This window comes from Scatophagus argus, chromosome 15 (assembly GCF_020382885.2).
Source record: "Scatophagus argus isolate fScaArg1 chromosome 15, fScaArg1.pri, whole genome shotgun sequence".
Taxonomy (NCBI): Eukaryota; Metazoa; Chordata; class Actinopteri; family Scatophagidae; genus Scatophagus; species Scatophagus argus.
This window is the reverse complement of record NC_058507.1, coordinates 6,969,719-6,995,626: the sequence shown is the minus strand read 5'-3', so window position 1 is coordinate 6,995,626 and position 25,908 is coordinate 6,969,719. Positions and strand designations below refer to the sequence as shown.

The following is a 25,908-nucleotide window of genomic DNA, read 5'->3' as shown; positions in this document are numbered from 1 at the left end:
TGCTGGCTAAACAATAACAGATGAAAAACATGTAAAACATGTCAGTATGTTAATGTGAGTGTGTAGTTTGTGCTTGGTGAGGTTCCTGTCAGCTCTGTGTTCAGTGGTCTGTGTCAGAGTCTCTTCCTCTTCAGCAGCTGCAGTCGGTTCCTGCTGTAACAGCTCAGAGTCTCTGCAGTCTGACTGAGGGAGGTTTTTGTACGACTACAAATCACTGTGTGAACACTGCAGCACTGTTTATTTCATGGATACTCTGACAGTAATAAACTGCTGCATCTTCACTCTGAACTCCACTGATGCTCAAACTGAAGTCAGAGCTGCTTCCACTGCCACTGAACCGAGCTGGTGTCCCTGATTGACGGGTGTGTGCATATTTTATTAGGAGCTTTGGAGGCTGTCCAGGTTTCTGTTGGTACCAGAACAAAGCATCATCATTATCATCATCTCTGTAAACATCCTGGCTTGTTTTGCAGGTGAGAGTGACTGTGGATCCTGGAGTAAATGTCACTGCTGCAGGCTGAGTCACAGTCACCTGACCGCTGCAACCTGCAGACAAAAACAAATCATTCATTTATCATCAGACACAAATGAGAGCAAAGGCAGCACATGATGTTTGAAATGTTGCAGAGTGAATGAACCTGTAAAACAGCAGCAGGCCAGCGTCCACATGAGGATGGTGATGAGAGTCATGGTGGTTGTGCTTTCTGCTGTGTTGACTGACAGATCTGAGTCCTGCAGTGTTGAACTCACAGGACTATAAACCTTCTCAGTTCACTGGAGGATCAGCTGACCATGCAAAGCCTCCTCTCTATGGAAATGATTTGTCTGCTGTCAGCACACTGAAGGCAACGTGGGACACAAAATCAGGAGAAATACTGCTTGGATCTGTGACCTAAATGGAGCAGAAGAAAATATTTCTATTAGAAGTGCAGTTGAGGATTTCAGGATCAGTTTGTGTCCACTGTGGTTGGTATGATGTGTCTGTTTGTGTGCCTTCAGTTTGCTCACAGAGTTTACTGCAGATAAATGATAAATTTCAATTCTGCTCAATATGCTGTTTGAAAATCAATATTATAAAGTAAAATCTTAGCTTCATCATGTATAAATTGATTTAAAATTGAAAATATTTCTTTGTTACAAAGAGATTGTAACTGTGTCTTTGCCAGGCATAAAAGTAAAGAAAAATCAAACAAATAATTTTCTTCTGTGTCATAATTTGAATCCAAATAATTGAAAATATCATGTACAATCTATAAAGTGTATATTTTTCTGTGTTATTATGAAAAGCAGAGAGTTTTTCAGTGGACAGATGCTTGTTCACAGTGCAGGAGGTTTTTGTACGGCCACTTAATGAGTTTGTATCACTGTGGTTGACTTTCGGTGGAGGAACCAAACTCGTCGTTGAGTGTAAGTACCAGAGATTTTTATTTCATACAACAACCAGCAAATTGAAATTGGATCAGAAATTGAATTAGACTCTGATCACGTTTTTGTGGTTCGATGTTTGTCATGTGTTTTATTTTTGTATTAAGTGAGGCTGATCTCACAATCACAGAGCAAACGTTAACGAAACCAAAACGAAATTTTGAGTCAATATTGCATATAATTAAACAATAAGAAAGAGAAAAAATGAATGTATTTTCTGATTTTGTATCATTATAATAACTTCAAATGATCCTCTGGTTAAAAATTAAATTAAAAAATTATTATCTTTGTGTTCACGGTTCATTCGTTCTCCACGCAGTGAACAGGAAGTGAAAGAGACAGATGACAAAGGTTTTAACTGCATTCACACGAGTGTTTGAGCTGTCAGGTTCAACTGAAGAAAATCATCACAGGGATGAGTTATTCACTGTCACACATTGTGACACACACATGAACATGTCATCAGTGAACCTTTTCAGTTGCATCTACACTTGAATCGTGTGTCTTGTGGTCTCATACTGAGTGATTTATGAGTGCAGCAGCAGCACAAGTTTTTCTGTTTGATGTAATGAAATCGAATAAATTATCAGGATGTGGTTTTTCTTTATTAGCGAGCCTTGACTCTCCCCTCTGTTCTCCCCTCTCTCCCCCCTCCCCTCTCCTCCAGCGGGCGTGGTGCGGCCCACCCTGACCGTCCTCCCCCCCTCCACACGGGAGCTGCAGCAGGGCAGTGCCACAGTGGTGTGTCTGTCCAGCGGGGGCTCCTCAGCCTGGACGCTGGGCTGGAAGGTGGGGGGCGGCAGCAGCTCCTCAGGGGTGTCACACAGCCCGGAGGTCCTGGGGACGGACGGCCGCTACAGCCTGAGCAGCACCCTGAGCCTCAGTGCGGACCAGTGGAGGAAGGCGGGCTCAGTGAGCTGTGAGGCCAGTCTGAGTGGACAGAGCCCTGTCACTCAAAGCCTGGACCCTGGCCGCTGCTCAGAGTAGAGCTTCAGCAACACTTCCTGTCTGGAAATGATGCTGCTTCTTTCACAGAGATCTCCATCAAGCTGCAGATCTCCTGTGTTCACATATTTCTGCAAGTTTCTCAGCTCTCTGCTCAGCGTGTTAGTGTGCATGTTGCTTTCTAATACTCATCTTCTGCATGTTCTGCTTTATGTTCTTTACACTTCAGATTCGACTGAATATTATCAGAGTCGCTTCAGGAGAAACGATTCATTCATCAGAAATGTGGCATAAACATGAAACCATCATTAAATAAAACTGTGGATCATAATGAGTCAGTGTCTTTGTATTTTTTTTGCTCAGCCCTGATATGATACTGCACCTCACAAATAGATTGAATTAAATGAGCAGAATAAAAGTTTAAAATTGTATATGATTGTTCATTATATTACATTAGCAGTGTCTGTGAGTTTGTGTCAGTTTTCATGAGATTCATTGTGGTTCTGCTTGATGTCACTTGTGTTGACTGGATCAGTTGTCCTCGTTACACCAACTCTGTGCACCTGCAGCAGGCCGTTTGCACTTCAGTCAAACTGAAGGAGGTTTTTGTACGGCTCTAAATCACTGTGTGAACACCCAGTTGCCATGGTCGCCCAGACAGTAGTAATCTCCAATATCTTCAGCCTGAACACCACTGATGGTCAGAGTGTAGCTTGAACCAGATTTTCTGCCACTGAATCGAGATGGAGTTCCTGAGTATCGATAAGTTGCACCATATATGAGAAGTTTGGGAGCCTGTCCAGGTTTCTGGAGGTACCAACTGAGGTATGAGCCAATGTTTGAACTCCCTGTGGCGCTGATTGTCACAGTCCCTCCAGGACTAACAGACTTGGATTTGTCAGCCTGAGTCAGAAAGTTGTTGGCAGAAGACTCTGAAATGTTAAAAAGAAAAATCTTTCATAAAATAATTTGAAACAGCAGTTTATAAGACAGCAATAAAACAATTTCAAGCCAATGTACAAAAACAACCCAGAATTTGCTCCAAATATTTTGTCAAAATCTTCTCACCCTGACTCAGGAAGCCCAAAGTGACTATCAGAGTTATTGGCAACTTCATCCTGATGCAGTTTTCAGTGTGAGTGCATGAAAACAGTTCAGACTCTCTGCGACATAAGAACTTAAACTCTGAGGAGCAGCCAAGCATCAAAGTCATGCAAAACACATTTGGGCACAGCTGTCTTTGTGAAACTGTTAGGCAGAGATGAGGTGGAGTACAGGCTACATCTCCCTGTGGACTGATTCATCACATGTAGAAACTCCAGACTTCCTGGTCCTCATCTCTCTGCTGCTTCTGTCTTTGCTGAGTTTCCCAAAGGCCTTTGTGCTCATTAACACACACCAGCTGCCCTCTGCTGGTGCTTTCTTCAACTGTTGGTTTCTCTTTGAAATGTCCCATAAAGCTTTGACCAGTGAAGAAGCCGGGCTGTCTCAGCTGCTGAAGCTAGTAACTCCTTCAGAGTCGTCATAGGTGTCTTGGTGGTCTTCCTCAGTAGTCTCTATTTTGCATGGTCTCTCAATCTGTCAGGACAGTCTGCTCAAGACAGATTTACACATGTACCATCTTTCTTCCATTTCTTTAATACAATCATTCCACAGACACTGATCCACAACCTCAGTGCTCTCGGTCTGAGCTCCACCCTCTGCAATTGGGTACTGGACTTCCTGACGGACAGGCCACAAACAGAGAAGATTCATGATATCTCCTCCTCCCCCATCACCCATCAGCACCGGCTCTCCCCAGGGCTGTGTGCTGAGCCCCCTCCTGTTCACCCTACTAACACACTAACACACGACTGCTCAGCACAACATCCGAGCTGCCTCATCGTGAAGTTTGCGGATGATACAGCTGTGGTTGGACGCATCGTCAACGACGAGGCCGACTAGAGGCAGGAGGTGGAACGCCTGGAGGGTTGGTGCAGTGAGAACAACCTCTGCATCAACGTGACTAAGACCAAGGAGATGATTGTGGACTTCAGAAGGGGCAGACATCTCCCCCTTCCTCCCCTGTACATCGGAGGGACAGCGGTGGAAGTGGTCTCCAGTTTCAGGTACCTGGGTGTCCACATAACAGGTTGGAGTAATGGCCTGGGACAGTGAGTTAATAACATGTCCTTCATGACCTCTGATAGCTGGTGTGCACAGTCCCTCAGGACCCAGCCCAGGATCCCATCAGGACCTGCTGCTTTATGGAGGTAACTCTCTGCAAAGTCATCCTCACCTCCGCTGCTGTCACACTGAGAGGGAGCTCACCGTCATCTCAGTGCTCCTGGTGTTAATTGTCAGGAACAAAGTTTGTAACCCTCCCGCTCTGTGGACGGGGCAGATTGAAACGTTTGAACAGAGGCAACAGAAAAGACAGGACTGAAATGTCTGCAGTTCAATTTAAACTGAGCAAACTGGTTCTGATTGGCACATTTTGTTACCTTTGGACAGAGCCAAGCTGTTTCCCTCTGTTCACAGTCTTTATGATAAGCTAAGCTAATGGGCTCCTTGTTTTCAAGTGAGAACCAACATGTTCATCATTATGTGTATCTCAGATGGTACAGGATATGTTTATTTACTTTACCAATGACTGATACCGAAAGTGATTTAATGGAAAAAAGGATAAAAACATGTAAAAACATGTCGGCATATTAATGTGAGTGTGTAGTTTGTGCTTGGTGAGGTTCCTGTCAGCTCTGTGTTCAGTGGTCTGTGTCAGAGTCTCTTCCTCTTCAGCAGCTGCAGTCGGTTCCTGCTGTAACAGCTCAGAGTCTCTGCAGTCTGACTGAGGGAGGTTTTTGTACGACTACAAATCACTGTGTGAACACATCAGCACTGTTTATTACATGGAAACTCTGACAGTAATAAACTGCTGCATCTTCACTCTGAACTCCACTGATGCTCAAACTGAAGTCAGACCTGCTTCCACTGCCACTGAACCGAGCTGGTGTTCCTGACACACGGGTGCTCGCATATTTTATTAGGAGCTTTGGAGGCTGTCCAGGTTTCTGTTGGTACCAGTGCAAAGCATCACCACTAGACCCTCTGTAAACAGCCTGGCTTGTTCTGCAGGTGAGAGTGACTCTGGATCCTGGAGTTGATGTCACTGCTGCAGGCTGAGTCACAGTCACCTGACCGCTGCAACCTGCAGACAAAAACAAATCATTCATTTATCATCAGACAGAAATGAGAGCAAAGGCAGCACATGATGTTTGAAATGTTGCAGAGTGAATGAACCTGTAAAACAGCAGCAGGCCAGCGTCCACATGAGGATGGTGATGAGAGTCATGGTGGTTGTGCTTTCTGCTGTGTTGACTGACAGATCTGAGTCCTGCAGTGTTGAACTCACAGGACTATAAACCTTCTCAGTTCACTGGAGGATCAGCTGACCATGCAAAGCCTCCTCTCTATGGAAATGATTTGTCTGCTGTCAGCACACTGAAGGCAACGTGGGACACAAAATCAGGAGAAATACTGCTTGGATCTGTGACCTTAATGGAGCAGAAGAAAATATTTCTATTAGAAGTGCAGTTGAGGATTTCAGGATCAGTTTGTGTCCACTGTGGTTGGTATGATGTGTCTGTTTGTGTGTCTGCAAACTCATGACTCTGCAGCTTTCTGTCACTATTCTTACTCATATTCTGCTGATACCAATTCACATTTTTATAACTGTCATTCAATAACTGAGCTCATTTAAAATAAATCTATTGATTATAATAAATATCAGTCCTTGTATTAATTGTGTCATATATTATTCATGAGAAACACACACTTGATCAGACCTCATCTTTCTATCACACGTCCCCTCAACATCACCTCAGGTTTCTGTCACCATGTGTAACAATACTGTGTGAAATATCAAATCTAATATGTTCATCATCTGTTCATCATCTGACCTTTTTAAACTCTTACAGCTGATTGTTTTATGCTGCTGAATACAAAACTATTTGTGGTAAAAGTTTTGAACACTTGTCTTGCTATCAGTGGATATTTTTAACAACAGTCCTGTTCTTGAAATAAAAAGATTTAATGATGTAGAATTAACTTGATGCTGCATTTTAAAAACATTCTGTGAGTTTGTTTCTGGTTGATTTAGATTCATTGTGGTTCTGCTTGATGACTCAGTCTCTTCACCAACTCTGTGCACCTGCAGCAGGCCGTTTTCACTTCAGTCAAACTGAAGGAGGTTTTTGTACGGCTCTAAATCACTGTGTGAACGTGCCATCCCTATGGTAGCCCAGACAGTAGTAATCTCCAATATCTTCAGCCTGAACACCACTGATGGTCAGAGTGTAGCTTGAACCAGATCCACTGCCACTGAATCGAGATGGAGTTCCTGAGTTTAGATCAGTTGCATCATATATGAGAAGTTTGGGAGCCTGTCCAGGTTTCTGGAGGTACCAACTGAGATAAGAGCCAATATTTGAACTCCCTGTGGCGCTGATTGTCACAGTCCCTCCAAGACGAACAGACTTGGATTTGTCAGTCTGAGTCAGAAAGCTGTTGGCAGAAGACTCTGAAATGAGAAAAGAAAAATCTTAAGAAGACAATAAAAAATAATTTGAAACAGCAATTCAGAAGACAACAACAAAACTACTACAAGCCAAAGTCCAAAAACAACCCAGAATTTGCTCCAAATATTTTGTCAAAATCTTCTCACCCTGACTCAGGAAGCCCAAAGTGACTATCAGAGTTATTGGCAACTTCATCCTGATGCAGTTTTCAGTGTGAGTGCATGAAAACAGTTCAGACTCTCTGCGACATAAGAACTTAAACTCTGAGGAGCAGCCAAGCATCAAAGTCATGCAAAACACATTTGGGCACAGCTGTCTTTGTGAAACTGTTAGGCAGAGATGAGGTGGAGTACAGGCTACATCTCCCTGTGGACTGATTCATCACATGTAGAAACTCCAGACTTCCTGGTCCTCATCTCTCTGCTGCTTCTGTCTTTGTTGAGTTTCCCAAAGGCCTTAATGCTCATCAAGGGATGCAGGCTGCCCTCTGCTGGCACTCTGGGTTCCCAACAACTTCATATTGACATGATTATTTCCATGTTCAGCCCCTGATTGTTTTAGGATCATGTTATATGCGTCCAGCTGCTTCAGCTGAAATTGGAAGAATCAAGTCTAAATTCAACCAGAGACCACAAGGGAAGGATCATGGATGTTTCATGGTCATTCCCTCCATGGGAACATTAACAAAATGAAATATGGTATACATGTCTCAGTGACCAAAAATATACTTTTCAAAATAAATAAAAAGTGCTTGTGGGATGATTGTGTTGAAAGCAGAACAAAAACACAAAAAATGCAACCTCACATCATCCTTATTTTCCATTTGTGTGAGGGTCTGATGGATCACAGTAGAGATGGCATCAGCTGTGGAGCAGATCCACCTGTCGGCATACTGGTGAGGTCAGCTGTTGTGTCAATGGACTTGTGTGTTATTACAAGCCTCCCAAAGCACTTCATCCTAATTGGGGTGGATGCAACTGGGCGGCAGTCACTGAGACAGGACACATCCTGGGACTCTGGCACAGAGACGATAGTGGACGTCTTGAGGCAGGTTGGAGTAATGGCCTGGGACAGTGAGTTAATAATATGTCCTTCATGACCTCTGATAGCTGGTGTGCACAGTCCCTCAGGACCCAGCCCAGGACCCCATCAGGACCTGCTGCTTTACGGAGGTAACTCTCTGCAAAGTCATCCTCACCTCCGCTGCTGTCACACTGAGAGGAAGCTCACCGTCATCTCAGTGTTCCTGTCGTTAATTGTCAGGAACAAAGTTTTTAACCCTCCCGCTCTGTGGGACAGGGCAGATTCAAACGTTTGAACAGAGGCAACAGAAAAGACAGGACTGAAATGTGCAGTTCAATTTAAACTGAGCAAACTGGTTCTGATTGGCACATTTTGTTACCTTTGGACAGAGCCAAGCTGTTTCCCTCTGTTCACAGTCTTTATGATAAGCTAAGCTAATTGGCTCCTTGTTTTCAAGTGAGAACCAACATGTTCATCATTATGTGTATCTCAGATGGTAAGGATATATGTTTATTTACTTTACCAATGACTGATACCGAAAGTGATTTAATGGAAAACAGGATAAAAACATGTAAAAAAATGTCGGCATATTAATGTGAGTGTGTAGTTTCTGCTTGGTGAGGTTCCTGTCAGCTCTGTGTTCAGTGGTCTGTGTCAGAGTCTCTTCCTCTTCAGCAGCTGCAGTCGGTTCCTGCTGTAACAGCTCAGAGTCTCTGCAGTCTGACTGAGGGAGGTTTTTGTACGACTACAAATCACTGTGTGAACACATACGCACTGTTTATTTCATGGAAACTCTTACAGTAATAAACTGCTGCATCTTCACTCTGAACTCCACTGATGCTCAAACTGAAGTCAGACCTGCTTCCACTGCCACTGAACCGAGCTGGTGTTCCTGATTCAAGCTTTTTGGCATATCTTATTAAGAGCTTTGGAGGCTGTCCAGGTTTCTGTTGGTACCAGTGCATACCCTCATCACCATCAGACCATCTGTAAACAGCCTGGCTTGTTTTACAGGTGAGAGTGACTGTGGATCCTGGAGTAGATGTCACTGCTGCCGGCTGAGTCACAGTCACCTGACCGCTGCAACCTGCAGACAAAAACAAATCATTCATTTATCATCAGACACAAATGAGAGCAAAGGCAGCACATGATGTTTGAAATGTTGCAGAGTGAATGAACCTGTAAAACAGCAGCAGGCCAGCGTCCACATGAGGATGGTGATGAGAGTCATGGTGGTTGTGCTTTCTGCTGTGTTGACTGACAGATCTGAGTCCTGCAGTGTTGAACTCACAGGACTATAAACCTTCTCAGTTCACTGGAGGATCAGCTGACCATGCAAAGCCTCCTCTCTATGGAAATGATTTGTCTGCTGTCAGCACACTGAAGGCAACGTGGGACACAAAATCAGGAGAAATACTGCTTGGATCTGTGACCTTAATGGAGCAGAAGAAAATATTTCTATATTTATTTATTCTATCTATATTTCTTTTCTGCAGTTGAGGATTTCAGGATCAGTTTGTGTCCACTGTGGTTGGTATGATGTGTCTGTTTGTGTGCCTTCAGTTTGCTCACAGAGTTTACTGCAGATAAATGATACATTTCAATTCTGCTCAATATGCTGTTTGGAAATCAACATTATAAAATTAAATATTAGTTTCATCATGTATACACTGAATTAACACAGAAAAAATTACTTTGTTACAAAGAGATTGTAATTGTGTTTTTGCCAGGCACAAAAAGTAAAGAAAAATCAAACAAATCATTTTCATCAGTATCATAATTTGAATCTATATAATTGAAAATATTATGTAAAATCTATAAAATGTATATTTTTCTGTGTTATTATGAAAAGCAGAGAGTTTTTCAGTGGACAGATGCTTGTTCACAGTGCAGGAGGTTTTTGTACGGCCACTTAATGAGTTTGTATCACTGTGGTGGACTTTCGGTGGAGGAACCAAACTCGTCGTTGAGTGTAAGTACCAGAGATTTTTATTTCATACAACAAACAGCAAATTGAAATTGGATCACAAATTGAATTAGACTCTGATCACGTTTTTGTGGTTCGATGTTTGTCATGTGTTTTATTTTTGTATTAAGTGAGGCTGATCTCACAATCACAGAGCAAACGTTAACGAGATCAAAACGAAATTTTGAGTCGATATTGCATATAATTAAACAATAAGAAAGAGAAAAAATGAATGTATTTTCTGATTTTCTATTGTTATAATAACTTCAAATGATCCTCTGGTTAAAATTGATCAAATTTGAAAAATATTTTGGTAAAGTAAAACCTGTAATGCACAAAACATTACATCACTGTCTGGAAATTAATTTTATTTTAGAATTGTATTTACTTTCAACGATCAAAAAGTTTTTGAATTAAAATTGTGACTCCTGTTAGACAAAAACATGATTTTATCAGAAGCTGCAGCTTATCTTTGTGTTCACGGTTCATTCGTTCTCCACGCAGTGAACAGGAAGTGAAAGAGACAGATGACAAAGGTTTTAACTGCATTCACACGAGTGTTTGAGCTCTGTCAGGTTCAACTGAAGAAAATCATCACAGGGATGAGTTATTCACTGTCACACATTGTGACACACACATGAACATGTCATCAGTGAACCTTTTCAGTTGCATCTACACGTGAATCGTGTGTCTTGTGGTCTCATACTGAGTGATTTATGAGCGCAGCAGCAGCACAAGTTTTTCTGTTTGATTTGATGAAATCCAACAAATTATCAGGATGTGGTTTTTCTTTATTAGCGAGCCTTGACTCTCATCACTTTGTCTGTTCTCCCCTGTCTCCCCCCTCCCTCTCCTCCAGCGGGCGTGGTGCGGCCCACCCTGACCGTCCTCCCCCCCTCCACACGGGAGCTGCAGCAGGGCAGTGCCACAGTGGTGTGTCTGTCCAGCGGGGGCTCCTCAGCCTGGACGCTGGGCTGGAAGGTGGGGGGCGGCAGCAGCTCCTCAGGGGTGTCACACAGCCCGGAGGTCCTGGGGACGGACGGCCGCTACAGCCTGAGCAGCACCCTGAGCCTCAGTGCGGACCAGTGGAGGAAGGCGGGCTCAGTGAGCTGTGAGGCCAGTCTGAGTGGACAGAGCCCTGTCACTCAAAGCCTGGACCCTGGCCGCTGCTCAGAGTAGAGCTTCAGCAACACTTCCTGTCTGGAAATGATGCTGCTTCTTTCACAGAGATCTCCATCAAGCTGCAGATCTCCTGTGTTCACATATTTCTGCAAGTTTCTCAGCTCTCTGCTCAGCGTGTTAGTGTGCATGTTGCTTTCTAATACTCATCTTCTGCATGTTCTGCTTTATGTTCTTTACACTTCAGATTCGACTGAATATTATCAGAGTCGCTTCAGGAGAAACGATTCATTCATCAGAAATGTGGCATAAACATGAAACCATCATTAAATAAAACTGTGGATTATAATGAGTCAGTGTCTTTGTATTTTTTTTGCTCAGCCCTGATATGATACTGCACCTCACAAATAGATTGAATTAAATGAGCAGAATAAAAGTTAAAAATTGTATATGATTGTTCATTATTTTACATTAAGTGTGTCTGTGACTTTCAGTTTTAATGAGATTCAATGTGGTTCTGCTTGATGTCACTTGTGTTGACTGGATCAGTTGTCCTCGTTACACCAACTCTGTGCACCTGCAGCAGGCCGTTTTCACTTCAGTCAAACTGAAGGAGGTTTTTGTACGGCTCTAAATCACTGTGTGAACACACCACCACCATGAGCACCAAGACAGTAGTAATCTCCAATGTCTTCGGCCTGAACACCACTGATGGTCAGAGTGTAGCTTGAACCAGATCTACTGCCTCTGAATCGAGATGGAGTTCCTGACTGTAGATTTGATGTATAATATATCAGAAGTTTGGGAGCCTGTCCAGGTTTCTGGAGGTACCAGCTGAGATCACCACCAATGTTTGAACTCCCTGTGGCGCTGATTGTCACAGTCCCTCCAAGACTAACAGACTTGGATTTGTCAGTCTGAGTCAGAAAGTTGTTGGCAGAAGACTCTGAAATGTAAAAAAAAAAAATCTTACAGAGAAATTTTTAAAATAATTTGAAACAGCAGTTCAGAAGACAACAATAAAACCATTTAAAGTTAAAGTCCAAAAAAAAAAGAAAAAAAATGCACACAGAATTTGCTCCAAATATTTTGTCAAAATCTTCTCACCCTGACTCAGGAAGCCCAAAGTGACTATCAGAGTTATTGGCAACTTCATCCTGATGCAGTTTTCAGTGTGAGTGCATGAAAACAGTTCAGACTCTCTGCGACATAAGAACTTAAACTCTGAGGAGCAGGCAAGCATCAAAGTCATGCAAAACACATTTGGGCACAGCTGTCTTTGTGAAACTGTTAGGCAGAGATGAGGTGGAGTACAGGCTACATCTCCCTGTGGACTGATTCATCACATGTAGAAACTCCAGACTTCCTGCTCCTCATCTCTCTGCTGCTTCTGTCTTTGCTGAGTTTCCCAAAGGTCTTTGTGCTCATTAACACACACCAGCTGCCCTCTGCTGGTGCTTTCTTTGAGAAGAAGAATCAGCTTTATTGGCAGTATATACATTTTTACATACACACACTGAATTTGTCTTCTGCATTTAACCCATCCTTAGTTGAACACACATGCAATACCCAGCAAATTACATGCAGGCACAGTGGACTACATCAACCACCCAGGTTAGGTGCCTTGCTCAAGGGCACATTAGCCAGCTAATGGAGGGGGAGAGCATTTGTCGCATTAAGCACTCCACCACACCCAAATTTTCCTGCCCATCCGATGGGGGAATCGAACCAGTGACCCTCTGATCACAAGCCGCTTCTCCAACCTCTAAGCCACGGCTGCCCCCTTCAACTGTGGGTTTCTCTTCGCAAATCTCCCATAAAGCTTTGACCAGTGAAGAAGCCGGGCTGTCTCAGCTCCTGAAGCTAGTAACTCCTTCACAGTCGTCATAGGTGTCTTGGTGGTCTTCCTCACTAGTCTCTTTCTTGCATGGTGTTGTATAATTGGTAGCGATGATGTGGAGATGTTGAAAGATCTCCGCTGACACCATCGTACTTGTATAATAAGTTTATTACAAGAAGCATAGCATCAAATACATGCATGTGAGTGGATCCAGGCCAAATGAAGATCACACTACCGAAAGGTCTCTTGTCATATGCTTATGTAGGGTACTTGTTGACAATAAAAGATGTGTATACATCTAGAAATGAACCAATGACCTTTCCAAGACACCAAGAGAAGGGGGAGAAAGACCAGCTTCCTATGTACCATATGCCTTTGGGGTTGGGGTCATAATCACTGAAAGGCCCCAGGAAACCATCATTCCTACTAATCACCAGATCTCAGGAAGGCATCAATCATATTAATCTCCAGACACCACAATGGTCTCTCAGTTTGTCAGGACACTATGGAAATGATTTGTCTGCTGTCAGCACACTGAAGGCAACGTGGGACACAAAATCAGGAGAAATACTGCTTGGATCTGTGACCTTAATGGAGCAGAAGAAAATATTTCTATATTTATTTATTCTATCTATATTTCTTTTCTGCAGTTGAGGATTTCAGGATCAGTTTGTGTCCACTGTGGTTGGTATGATGTGTCTGTTTGTGTTCCTTCAGTTTGCTCACACAGTTTACTGAACATGATAAATTTCAATTCTGCTCAATATGCTGTTTGGAAATCAACATTATAAAATTAAATATTAGTTTCATGTGTTCATGTTGCTTTCTAATACTTATCTTCTGCATGTTCTGCTTTATGTTCTTTACACTTCAGATTCGACTGAATATTATCAGAGTCGCTTCAGGAGAAACGATTCATTCATCAGAAATGTGGCATAAACATGAAACCATCATTAAATAAAACTGTGGATTATAATGAGTCAGTGTCTTTGTATTTTTTTTGCTCAGCCCTGATATGATACTGCACCTCACAAATAGATTGAATTAAATGAGCAGAATAAAAGTTTAAAAATGTAAATCACTCTACATTATTTTACATTAAGAGTGTCTGTGACTTTCAGTTTTAATGAGATTCATTGCAGTTCTGCTTGATGTCACTTGTGTTGACTGGATCAGTTGTCCTCGTTACACCAACTCTGTGCACCTGCAGCAGGCCGTTTTCACTTCAGTCAAACTGAAGGAGGTTTTTGTACGACTCTAAATCACTGTGTGAACACACCACCACCATGAGCACCAAGACAGTAGTAATCTCCACTATCTTCAGCCTGAACACCACTGATGGTCAGAGTGTAGCTTGAACCAGACATACTGCCACTGAATCGAGATGGAGTTCCAGAGTATCGAGCTGTTGCACCATATATCAGGAGTTTGGGAGCCTGTCCAGGTTTCTGGAGGTACCAACTGAGGTCAGAGCCAATATCTGAACTCCCTGTGGCGCTGATTGTCACAGTCCCTCCAGGACTAACAGACTTGGATTTGTCAGCCTGAGTCAGAAAGTTGTTGGCAGAAGACTCTGAAATGTACAAAAAGAAAAATCTTTTTTAAAATAATTTGAAACAGCTATTCAGAAGACAACAATAAAACAATTTCAAGCCAATGTACAAAAACAACCCAGAATTTGCTCCAAATATTTTGCCAAAATCTTGGAGTTCTGCAGCACCAGTGAGTTTCAGAGCTTTGGAAAACATCATGCCTGGTCCCAGTGCCAAAGAAAGTACATCCTACGGCGCTGAATGACTACAGGCTCATAGCCCTGACCTCCCACTTTATGAAGGTCATGGAGAGGTTGGTTCTGGCACACCTGAGGACACAGGTGTGTGGAGCCCAGGGCCCTCTGCAGTCTGCATACCAGCCCCATGCAGGGGTGGACGATGCAATTATATACCTGATGCAGAGGGCCTGCTCCTCCCTGGACAGACCCAACGCCACCATCCGCATCATTTTCTTTGACTTTTCATCCCCCTTCAACACCATCCAGCCTCGGCTGCTGAGGGGAAAGCTGGAGAGACTGGATGTGGACGCACCTCATTGCCTGGATTACCGACTATCTGACGGGCAGACCACAGTTTGTGAGGTTACAGAGCTGTGTGTCTGACTGTCTGACAAGCAACTTCGGGACCCCCCAGGGAACTGTTCTCTCCTCCTTCCTCTTCACCGCCTGCACTGCGGATTTCAAATACTGTTCCAAGTCATGTCACCTACAAAATTACTCAGATGACACGGCTATGATGTGGGGTGTGGAGAGGGGACAGGAAGAGGAGTACAGAAAACTGGTGGGCAACTTTGTGAGGTGGTGTGGGGAGAACCACCTACAGCCGAATGTTGACAAGACTAAGGACTTGGTGGTCAATTTCAGCTGTATGAAGACATCGCCGCTGCCGATCTCCATCTCAAGAACAGATGTGGAGCAGGTAATATCGTACAAGTACCTCTGTGTTAACCTCGACTGCAAGCTGCAGCGGTCTGCAAACACTGAGGTACTCTACAAAAAGGACATGAGTAGACTCCACTTTCTCCGCAAACTCTGGTCCTTCAACTTCTGTAGCAGGATGCTCCAGATGTTCTACCAATCTGTGGGGGCCAGTACCATCTTCTTTACAGTAGTGTGCTGGGGTGTGGGGATAAAAGTGAAGGATTCAAACCAAATCAACAAACTCATTAAAAAGGCTGAGTCAGTTGTGGGGTGGCTGGCTCCACTGGAGGAGGTGAGAGACAGAATGCTGGGGAAGATCAGAACAATAATGAACAATGAACAATGAATTGACTTGAATTGAATAACTTGTAGGCCCTCTCAAAATGAAATTATTATATGAAATTATATTAATGTGCAGAAATGATCTTTGAACTCTCTGAACTTTTTGAACTTGACAGCCCTAATGGCCAACTAAAGTCCCTGAAGTGCTCAGAAAACACTGCCAACAGGATTCCATCTACAGTTTCATCAAAACTCAGCAATCTGCTAATAAGGATCCTGTGATGAAATTAAAATGTCAAGACAAAAACTCCCCATAACAAGAGATGACTCATTACAAGCTGCACCAGCAGTATGAGATGGTAAAAACTTGCTGTCTCCTTGGTGTCAAGCTGTCATCTGTCTGCTCTCTCTGTTCAGATTATGTTTTGAGATTTCTAGTTCACTTAGTGTTCTCCTGTCTTCCTCCCCTTTCCCTTTGTCTTTGTCTTTGTCTTTGTCTTTGAGTCTTGCACAGCTGCAGCTCATTCACTGCAATCAACTCCATCCCAAGACTGCTGTATCAAACGACTGGTTCGACCAGTCCACCTCTGCTGTATCGCACTACCTCATTAATGGTAGATTCCTCAGGTCCCTTTCTGTCTTTGATGCTTTTGTAATCTTTGTCTATTAAATTGTATCACTTGTGTTCCAGTTCCACTACATTCCCAATGCCTGTCCTGCCCAGCCATGTGTCCCCAAGATTTCTTCAGTACAGCCCAGCTTCTTGGATTCCCTCCCTGAGTTCTCTGGTCTCACCTGTGAACTGGCCTCTCCTGGATCTCATCCTCAGTCAGTGCCTGCAGGCACTTCTGCCACATGGCTTCCCTTCCTGGACTTGCATCACTTCTTTGTTGGATTTCATTGAAGAGACTTAAACTTGATTTGGTTCTGTGACTCTTATTCTTGATTTGAGAACAAAGATTCTTCAGTTTTTTAAACTTTGACTCCTTGTCATGAGTTTTCTGCTTGTGGATCCTGAGCATTGCTAAATTCTTAACACTCTCTGTTGTTGTAATGTGTCGTCTCTGCACAGAAGATTGTGGATCAGAAAAGCCAGACAAGCAAAATGCGACCAGATGCAGTCAGACGTCCTGCTGCGTTTGAGGGCCAGTGTACTAAATCTCTTCCTGCTATGCTAAGCTAACTGGTGACTTATTGGAGCTTCATATTTAGTGTTATTGATGAGCATGAACATCAAAGTTCATGTTAAAAAGATTTTGTAAGTGTGTCTGTGTTACACCAGGAATTACGTTTATCTTCGATCACGTTTTTTTGATACTGCTTGTGGAAAATTAATCAGAATGGATGCTGGCTAAACAATAACAGATGAAAAACATGTAAAATATGTCAGAACATTAATGTGAGTGTGTAGTTTGTGCTTGGTGAGGTTCCTGTCAGCTCTGTGTTCAGTGGTCTGTGTCAGAGTCTCTTCCTCTTCAGCAGCTGCAGTCGGTTCCTGCTGTAACAGCTCAGAGTCTCTGCAGTCTGACTGAGGGAGGTTTTTGTACAACTACAAATCACTGTGTGAACACTCCAGCACTGTTTATATAATGGTAACTCTTACAGTAATAAACTGCTGCATCTTCACTCTGAACTCCACTGATGCTCAAACTGAAGTCAGAGCTGCTTCCACTGCCACTGAACCGAGCTGGTGTCCCTGATTCACGGGTGTGTGCATATTTTATTAGGAGCTTTGGAGGCTGTCCAGGTTTCTGTTGGTACCAGTACAAAGCATCACCACTAGACCCTCTGTAAACAGCCTGGCTTGTTTTACAGGTGAGAGTGACTGTGGATCCTGGAGTTGATGTCACTGCTGCAGGCTGAGTCACAGTCACCTGACCGCTGCAACCTGCAGACAAAAACAAATCATTCATTTATCATCAGACACAAATGAGAGCAAAGGCAGCACATGATGTTTGAAATGTTGCAGAGTGAATGAACCTGTAAAACAGCAGCAGGCCAGCGTCCACATGAGGATGGTGATGAGAGTCATGGTGGTTGTGCTTTCTGCTGTGTTGACTGACAGATCTGAGTCCTGCAGTGTTGAACTCACAGGACTATAAACCTTCTCAGTTCACTGGAGGATCAGCTGACCATGCAAAGCCTCCTCTCTATGGAAATGATTTGTCTGCTGTCAGCACACTGAAGGCAACGTGGGGCACAAAATCAGGAGAAATACTGCTTGGATCTGTGACCTTCATGGAGCAGAAGAAAATATTTCTATTAGAAGTGCAGTTGAGGATTTCAGGATCAGTTTGTGTCCACTGTGGTTGGTATGATGTGTCTGTTTGTGTGTCGGCAAACACATGACTCTGCTTTGGTCTGCAGCTTTCTGTCACTATTCTTACTCATATTCTGCTGAATTGTCACTATTTTAAAAATGTCATACAAAAACTGAGTAAATTTAAAATAAATCTATTGATTATAATAAATATCAGTCCTTGTTTTGTGTCATATATTATTTAAGAGAAACACACACTTGATCAGACCTCATCTTTATATCACACGTCCCCTCAACATCACCTCAGGTTTCTGTCACCATGTGTAACAATACTGTGTGAAATATCAAATCTAATATGTTCATCATCTGAACTTTTAAAACTCTTACAGCTGATTGTTTCGTGCTGCTGAATACAAAACTATTTGTGGTAAAAGTTTTGAACACTTGTGTTGCTATCAGTGGATATTTTTAACAACAGTCCTGTTCTTGAAATAAAAAGATTTAATGATGAAGAATTAACTTGAGGCTGCATTTAAAAAACATTCTGAGTTTGTTTCTGGTTGATTTAGATTCATTGTGGTTCTGCTTGATGACTCAGTCTCTTCACCAACTCTGTGCACCTGCAGCAGGCCGTTTTCACTTCAGTCAAACTGAAGGAGGTTTTTGTACGGCTCTAAATCACTGTGTGAACGTGCCATCACCGTGAGCACCAAGACAGTAGTAATCTCCACTATCTTCAGCCTGAACACCACTGATGGTCAGAGTGTAGCTTGAACCAGATTTACTGCCACTGAATCGAGATGGAGTTCCTGAGTTTAGCCTTGTTGCATAATATATGAGAAGTTTGGGAGCCTGTCCAGGTTTCTGGAGGTACCAACTTAGAGTGCTACCAATGTTTGAACTCCCTGTGGCGCTGATTGTCACAGTCCCTCCAAGACTAACAGACTTGGATTTGTCAGTCTGAGTCAGAAAGTTGTTGGCAGAAGACTCTGAAATGTACAAAAGAAAAATCTTTTATAAAATAATTTGAAACAGCAGTTCAGAAGACAACAATAAAACTATTTCAAGCCAATGAACAAAAGCAACACAGAATTTGCTCCAAATATGTTGTCAAAATCTTCTCACCCTGACTCAGGAAGCCCAAAGTGACTATCAGAGTTATTGGCAACTTCATCCTGATGCAGTTTTCAGTGTGAGTGCATGAAAACAGTTCAGACTCTCTGCGACATAAGAACTTAAACTCTGAGGAGCAGCCAAGCATCAAAGTCATGCAAAACACATTTGGGCACAGCTGTCTTTGTGAAACTGTTAGGCAGAGATGAGGTGGAGTACAGGATACATCTCCCTGTGGACTGATTCATCACATGTAGAAACTCCAGACTTCCTGCTCCTCATCTCTCTGCTGCTTCTTTCTTTGCTGAGTTTCCCAAAGGTCTTTGTGCTCATTAACACACACCAGCTGCCCTCTGCTGGTGCTTTCTTCAACTGTGGGTTTCTCTTTGAAATCTCCCATAAAGCTTTGACCAGCCGGGCTGTCTCAGCTGGTGAAGCTAGTAACTCCTTCAGAGTTGTGATAGGTGTCTTGGTGGTCTTCCTCACTCGTCTCTTTCTTGCATGGTGTTGTATAATTGGCAGCGATGATGTGGAGATGTTGAAGGAGATCTCCGCTGACACCATTGTACGTGTATAATAAGTTTATTACAAGAAGGATACCATCAAATTCATGCATGTGAGTGGATCCAGGCCAAATGAAGATCACACTACCGAAAGGTCTCTTGTCATATGCTTATGTAGGGTACCTGTTGACAACAAGAGAGCTGTGGAGTTTGCATGTTCTCCCTGTGCCTGCGTGGGTTTTCTCCGGGTACGCCGACTTCCTCCCACAATACCAAAAACATGCACATTAGGTTAATTGGCTACTCTACATTGTCCCTAGGTGTGAGTGTGAGAGTGTGCGGTTGTCTGTCTTTGTGTGTTGGCCCTGTGATTGACTGGCCTGCAGTCAGCTGGGATAGGCTCCAACTTCCAGCCGCGACCCTGATGGATAAGCAGTATAGAAAATGGATGGATGGATGGATTGAACTGATGTTCAGTGATGTGGGGACTTTATTGTGTTCATCCCCTGACTTATACTTTTCAATAACCTTTTCTCTGAGTTGCTCAGAGTGTTATTTTGTCTTCATGGTGTAATTGTAGCCAGGAATACTGATTAACCAGTGACTGGACCTTCCAGACGCAGGTGTTTTATACTACAACCACTTGAGACACATTCAGTGCATCGAATATGCAGTGAATGAATATGATTGGATGTTGGGTTAAAAGGAAAAAAAACATATAATATATGTCATAACATTAATGTGAGTGTGTAGTTTGTGTTCAGTGGTCTGTGTCAGAGTCTCTTCCTCTTCAGCAGCTGCAGCTCAGAGTCTCTGCAGTCTGAATGAGGGAGGTTTTTGTATGACTACAAATCACTGTGTGAACACATACACACTGCTTATTACATGGAAACTCTGACAGTAATAAACTGCTGCATCTTCACTCTGAACTCCACTGATGCTCAAACTGAAGTCAGAGCTGCTTCCACTGCCACTGAACCGAGCTGGTGTTCCTGACACACGGGTGCTCACTAATCTTATTAGGAGCTTTGGAGGCTGTCCAGGTTTCTGTTGGTACCAAAACATACCCTCATTACCATCAGACCATCTGTAAACAGCCTGGCTTGTTTTGCAGGTGAGAGTGACTGTGGATCCTGGAGTAAATGTCACTGCTGCAGGCTGAGTCACAGTCACCTGACCGCTGCAACCTGCAGACAAAAACAAATCATTAATTTATCATCAGACAGAAATGAGAGCAAAGGCAGCACATCATGTTTGAAATGTTGCAGAGTGAATGAACCTGTAAAACAGCAGCAGGCCAGCGTCCACATGAGGATGGTGATGAGAGTCATGGTGGTTGTGCTTTCTGCTGTGTTGACTGACAGATCTGAGTCCTGCAGTGTTGAACTCACAGGACTATAAACCTTCTCAGTTCACTGGAGGATCAGCTGACCATGCAAAGCCTCCTCTCTATGGAAATGATTTGTCTGCTGTCAGCACACTGAAGGCAACGTGGGACACAAAATCAGGAGAAATACTGCTTGGATCTGTGACCTTAATGGAGCAGAAGAAAATATTTCTATATTTATTTATTCTATCTGTATTTCTTTTCTGCAGTTGAGGATTTCAGGATCAGTTTGTGTCCACTGTGGTTGGTATGATGTGTCTGTTTGTGTGCCTTCAGTTTGCTCACACAGTTTACTGCAGATAAATGATAAATTTCAATTCTGCTCAATATGCTGTTTGGAAATCAACATTATAAAATTAAATCTTAGTTTCATCATGTATAAATTGAATTAAAAGATACAAAATTACTTTGTTACAAAGAGATTGTAACTGTGTCTTTGCCAGGCATAAAAAGTAAAGAAAAATCAAACAAATCATTTTCATCAGTATCATAATTTGAATGTATATAATTGAAAATATCATGTAAAATCTATAAAGTGTATATTTTTCTGTGTTATTGTGAAAAGCAGAGAGTTTTTCAGTGGACAGATGCTTGTTCACAGTGCAGGAGGTTTTTGTACGGCCACTTAATGAGTTTGTATCACTGTGGTGGACTTTCGGTGGAGGAACCAAACTCGTCGTTGAGTGTAAGTACCAGAGATTTTTATTTCATACAACAACCAGCAAATTGAAATTGGATCAAAAATTGAATTAGACTCTGATCACGTTTTTGTGGTTCGATGTTTGTCATGTGTTTTATTTTTGTATTAAGTGAGGCTGATCTCACAATCACAGAGCAAACGTTAACGAATTCAAAACGAAGTTTTGAGTCAATATTGCATATAATTAAACAATAAGAAAGAGAAAAAATGAATGTATTTTCTGATTTTCTATCGTTATAATAACTTCAAATGATCAAATTTGAAAAATATTTCGGTAAAGTAAAACCTGTAATGCACAAAACATTACATCACTGTCTGGAAATCAATTTTATTTTAGAATTGTATTTACATTCAACGATCAACCAGCTTTTGGATTAAAATTGTGACTCCTGTTAGACAAAAATATGATTTTATCAGAAGCTGCAGCTTATCTTTGTGTTCACGGTTCATTCGTTCTCCACGCAGTGAACAGGAAGTGAAAGAGACAGATGACAAAGGTTTTAACTGCATTCACACGAGTGTTTGAGCTCTGTCAGGTTCAACTGAAGAAAATCATCACAGGGATGAGTTATTCACTGTCACACATTGTGACACACACATGAACATGTCATCAGTGAACCTTTTCAGTTGCATCTACACTTGAATCGTGTGTCTTGTGGTCTCATACTGAGTGATTTATGAGTGCAGCAGCAGCACAAGTTTTTCTGTTTGATTTAATGAAATCCAACAAATTATCAGGATGTGGTTTTTCTTTATTAGCGAGCCTTGACTCTCATCACTTTGTCTGTTCTCCCCTCTCTCCCCCCTCCCCTCTCCTCCAGCGGGCGTGGTGCGGCCCACCCTGACCGTCCTCCCCCCCTCCACACGGGAGCTGCAGCAGGGCAGTGCCACAGTGGTGTGTCTGTCCAGCGGGGGCTCCTCAGCCTGGACGCTGGGCTGGAAGGTGGGGGGCGGCAGCAGCTCCTCAGGGGTGTCACACAGCCCGGAGGTCCTGGGGACGGACGGCCGCTACAGCCTGAGCAGCACCCTGAGCCTCAGTGCGGACCAGTGGAGGAAGGCGGGCTCAGTGAGCTGTGAGGCCAGTCTGAGTGGACAGAGCCCTGTCACTCAAAGCCTGGACCCTGGCCGCTGCTCAGAGTAGAGCTTCAGCAACACTTCCTGTCTGGAAATGATGCTGCTTCTTTCACAGAGATCTCCATCAAGCTGCAGATCTCCTGTGTTCACATATTTCTGCAAGTTTCTCAGCTCTCTGCTCAGCGTGTTAGTGTGCATGTTGCTTTCTAATCCTCATCTTCTGCATGTTCTGCTTTATGTTCTTTACACTTCAGATTCGACTGAATATTATCAGAGTCGCTTCAGGAGAAACGATTCGTTCATCAGAAATGTGGCATAAACATGAAACCATCATTAAATAAAACTGTGGATTATAATGAGTCAGTGTCTTTGTACTTTTTTTTGCTCAGCCCTGATATGATACTGCACCTCACAAATAGATTGAATTAAATGAGCAGAATAAAAGTTTAAAATTGTACATGATTGTTTATTATTTTACATTAAGAGTGTCTGTGAGTTTGTGTCAGTTTTCATGAGATTCATTGCGGTTCTGCTTGATGTCACTTGTGTTGACTGGATCAGTTGTCCTCGTTACACCAACTCTGTGCACCTGCAGCAGGCCGTTTTCACTTCAGTCAAACTGAAGGAGGTTTTTGTACGGCTCTAAATCACTGTGTGAACGTATAGTCGTAATGGTAGCCCAGACAGTAGTAATCTCCAATATCTTCAGCCTGAACACCACTGATGGTCAGAGTGTAGCTTGAACCAGATTTACTGCCACTGAATCGAGATGGAGTTCCTGAGAATCGACTTGTTGCACTATATATCAGGAGTTTGGGAGCCTGTCCAGGTTTCTGGAGGTACCAACTTAGAGCGTTACCAATGTTTGAACTCCCTGTGGCGCTGATTGTCACAGTCCCTCCAGGACTAACAGACTTGGATTTGTCAGTCTGAGTCAGAAAGTTGTTGGCAGAAGACTCTGAAATGAGAAAAAAAAAATCTTAAGAAGACAATAAAAAATAATTTGAAACAGCAATTCAGAAGACAACAATAAAACTACTACAAGCCAAAGTCCAAAAACAACCCAGAATTTGCTCCAAATATTTTGCCAAAATCTTCTCACCCTGACTCAGGAAGCCCAAAGTGACAATCAGAGTTATTGGCAACTTCATCCTGATGCAGTTTTCAGTGTGAGTGCATGAAAACAGTTCAGACTCTCTGCGACATAAGAACTTAAACTCTGAGGAGCAGCCAAGCATCAAAGTCATGCAAAACACATTTGGGCACAGCTGTCTTTGTGAAACTGTTAGGCAGAGATGAGGTGGAGTACAGGCTACATCTCCCTGTGGACTGATTCATCACATGTAGAAACTCCAGACTTCCTGCTCCTCATCTCTCTGCTGCTTCTTTCTTTGCTGAGTTTCCCAAAGGCCTTTGTGCTCATTAACACACACCAGCTGCCCTCTGCTGGTGCTTTCTTTAAGAAGAAGAATCAGCTTTATTGGCAGTATATACATTTTTACATACACACACTGAATTTGTCTTCTGCATTTCACCCATCCTTAGTTGAACACACATGCAATACCCAGCAAATTACATGCAGGCACAGTGGACTACATCAACCACCCAGGTTAGGTGCCTTGCTCGAGGGCACATTAGCCAGCTAATGGAGGGGGGGGAGCATTTGTCGCATTAAGCACTCCACCACACCCAAATTTTTCCTGCCCATCCGGTGGGGGAATCGAACCAGTGACCATCCGATCACAAGCCGCTTCTCCAACCTCTAAGCCACGGCTGCCCTCTTCAACTGTGGGTTTTTCTTTGCAAATCTCCCATAAAGCTTTGACCAGTGAAGAAGCCGGGCTGTCTCAGCTGCTGAAGCTAGTAACTCCTTCACAGTCGTCATAGGTGTCTTGGTGGTCTTCCTCACTCGTCTCTTTCTTGCATGGTGCTGTATAATTGATAGCAATGATGTGAAGATGTTGAAGGAGATCTCTGCTGACACCATCATACTTGTATAATAAGTTTATTGCAAGAAGGATACCATCAAATTCATGCATGTGAGTGGATCCTGGCCAAATGAAGATCACACTACCGAAAGGTCTCTTGTCATATGCTTATGTAGGGTATTTGTTGACAACAAGAGAGGTGTATACATCCAGCAATTAACCAATGACCTTTCCAAGACACAGAGAGAGGGGGAGAAAGACCAGCTTCCTATGTACCATATACCTTTGGGGTTGGGGTCATAATCACTGAAAGGCCCCAGGAAACCATCATTCCTACTAATCACCAGATCTCAGGAAGGCATCAATCATGTTAATCTCCAGACACTACAATGGTCTCTCAGTTTGTCAGGACAACCTGCTCAAGACAGATTTACACATGTACCATCATCCTTACATTTCTTAATAATGGATTGAACTGATGTTCAGTGATGTGGGGATTTTATTGTGTCCATCCCCTGACTTAACCTTTTCTCTGAGTTGCTGCGAGTGTTATTTTGTCTTCATGGTGTAATTGTAGCCAGGAATACTGATCAACCAGTGACTGGACCTTCCAGACGCAGGTGTTTTATACTACAACCACCTGAGACACATTCACTGCATTGAATATGCAGTGAATGAATATAATTGGATGTTGTGTTAAAAGGAATGAAAACATATAATATATGTCAGAACATTAATGTGAGTGTGTAGTTTGTGCTTGGTGAGGTTCCTGTCAGCTCTGTGTTCAGTGGTCTGTGTCAGAGTCTCTTCCTCTTCAGCAGCTGCAGTCGGTTCCTGCTGTAACAGCTCAGAGTCTCTGCAGTCTGACTGAGGGAGGTTTTTGTACGACCACAAATCACTGTGTGAACACTTCAGCACTGTTTATTTCATGGTAACTCTTACAGTAATAAACTGCTGCATCTTCACTCTGAACTCCACTGATGCTCAAACTGAAGTCAGAGCTGCTTCCACTGCCACTGAACCGAGCTGGTGTTCCTGACACACGGGTGTGTGCATATCTTATTAGGAGCTTTGGAGGCTGTCCAGATTTATGTTGGTACCAGTACAAAGCATCGTCACCATCATCAAATCTGTAAACAGTCCGGCTTGTTCTGCAGGTGAGAGTGACTGTGGATCCTGGAGTTGATGTCACTGCTGCAGGCTGAGTCACAGTCACCTGACCGCTGCAACCTGCAGACAAAAACAAATCATTCTATTATCATCAGACAGAAATGAGAGCAAAGGCAGCACATGATGTTTGAAATGTTGCAGAGT

General features: G+C 43.0%; 6 gene segments (V, D, J or C); 3 read left to right on the top strand and 3 right to left on the bottom strand.

The window, feature by feature from the left end:
* Positions 1 to 1,286: 1,286 nt before the first annotated feature.
* Positions 1,287 to 2,696, top strand: LOC124071478 (the record flags this gene model as incomplete). The annotated part of the segment is given in 2 exon segments: positions 1,287 to 1,407; positions 2,093 to 2,696. Coding segments are annotated over 2 exon segments (441 nt in total), but the record flags the coding sequence as incomplete, so codon positions are not given.
* Positions 2,697 to 2,991: 295 nt separating this feature from the next.
* Positions 2,992 to 3,789, bottom strand: LOC124071465. The segment is given in 2 exon segments: positions 2,992 to 3,302; positions 3,439 to 3,789. Coding segments are annotated over 2 exon segments (456 nt in total).
* Positions 3,790 to 4,510: 721 nt separating this feature from the next.
* LOC124072211 lies at positions 4,511 to 11,386 on the top strand. The segment is given in 4 exon segments: positions 4,511 to 4,523; positions 5,949 to 5,981; positions 9,805 to 9,921; positions 10,775 to 11,386. Coding segments are annotated over 4 exon segments (483 nt in total).
* A 70-nt stretch (positions 11,387 to 11,456) lies between these two features.
* On the bottom strand, positions 11,457 to 12,294 carry LOC124071464. The segment is given in 2 exon segments: positions 11,457 to 11,980; positions 12,142 to 12,294. Coding segments are annotated over 2 exon segments (456 nt in total).
* A 5,616-nt stretch (positions 12,295 to 17,910) lies between these two features.
* On the top strand, positions 17,911 to 23,025 carry LOC124072208 (the record flags this gene model as incomplete). The annotated part of the segment is given in 3 exon segments: positions 17,911 to 17,941; positions 21,461 to 21,577; positions 22,414 to 23,025. Coding segments are annotated over 3 exon segments (468 nt in total), but the record flags the coding sequence as incomplete, so codon positions are not given.
* Positions 23,026 to 23,090: 65 nt separating this feature from the next.
* LOC124071472 lies at positions 23,091 to 24,053 on the bottom strand. The segment is given in 2 exon segments: positions 23,091 to 23,624; positions 23,769 to 24,053. Coding segments are annotated over 2 exon segments (456 nt in total).
* Positions 24,054 to 25,908: the final 1,855 nt, after the last annotated feature.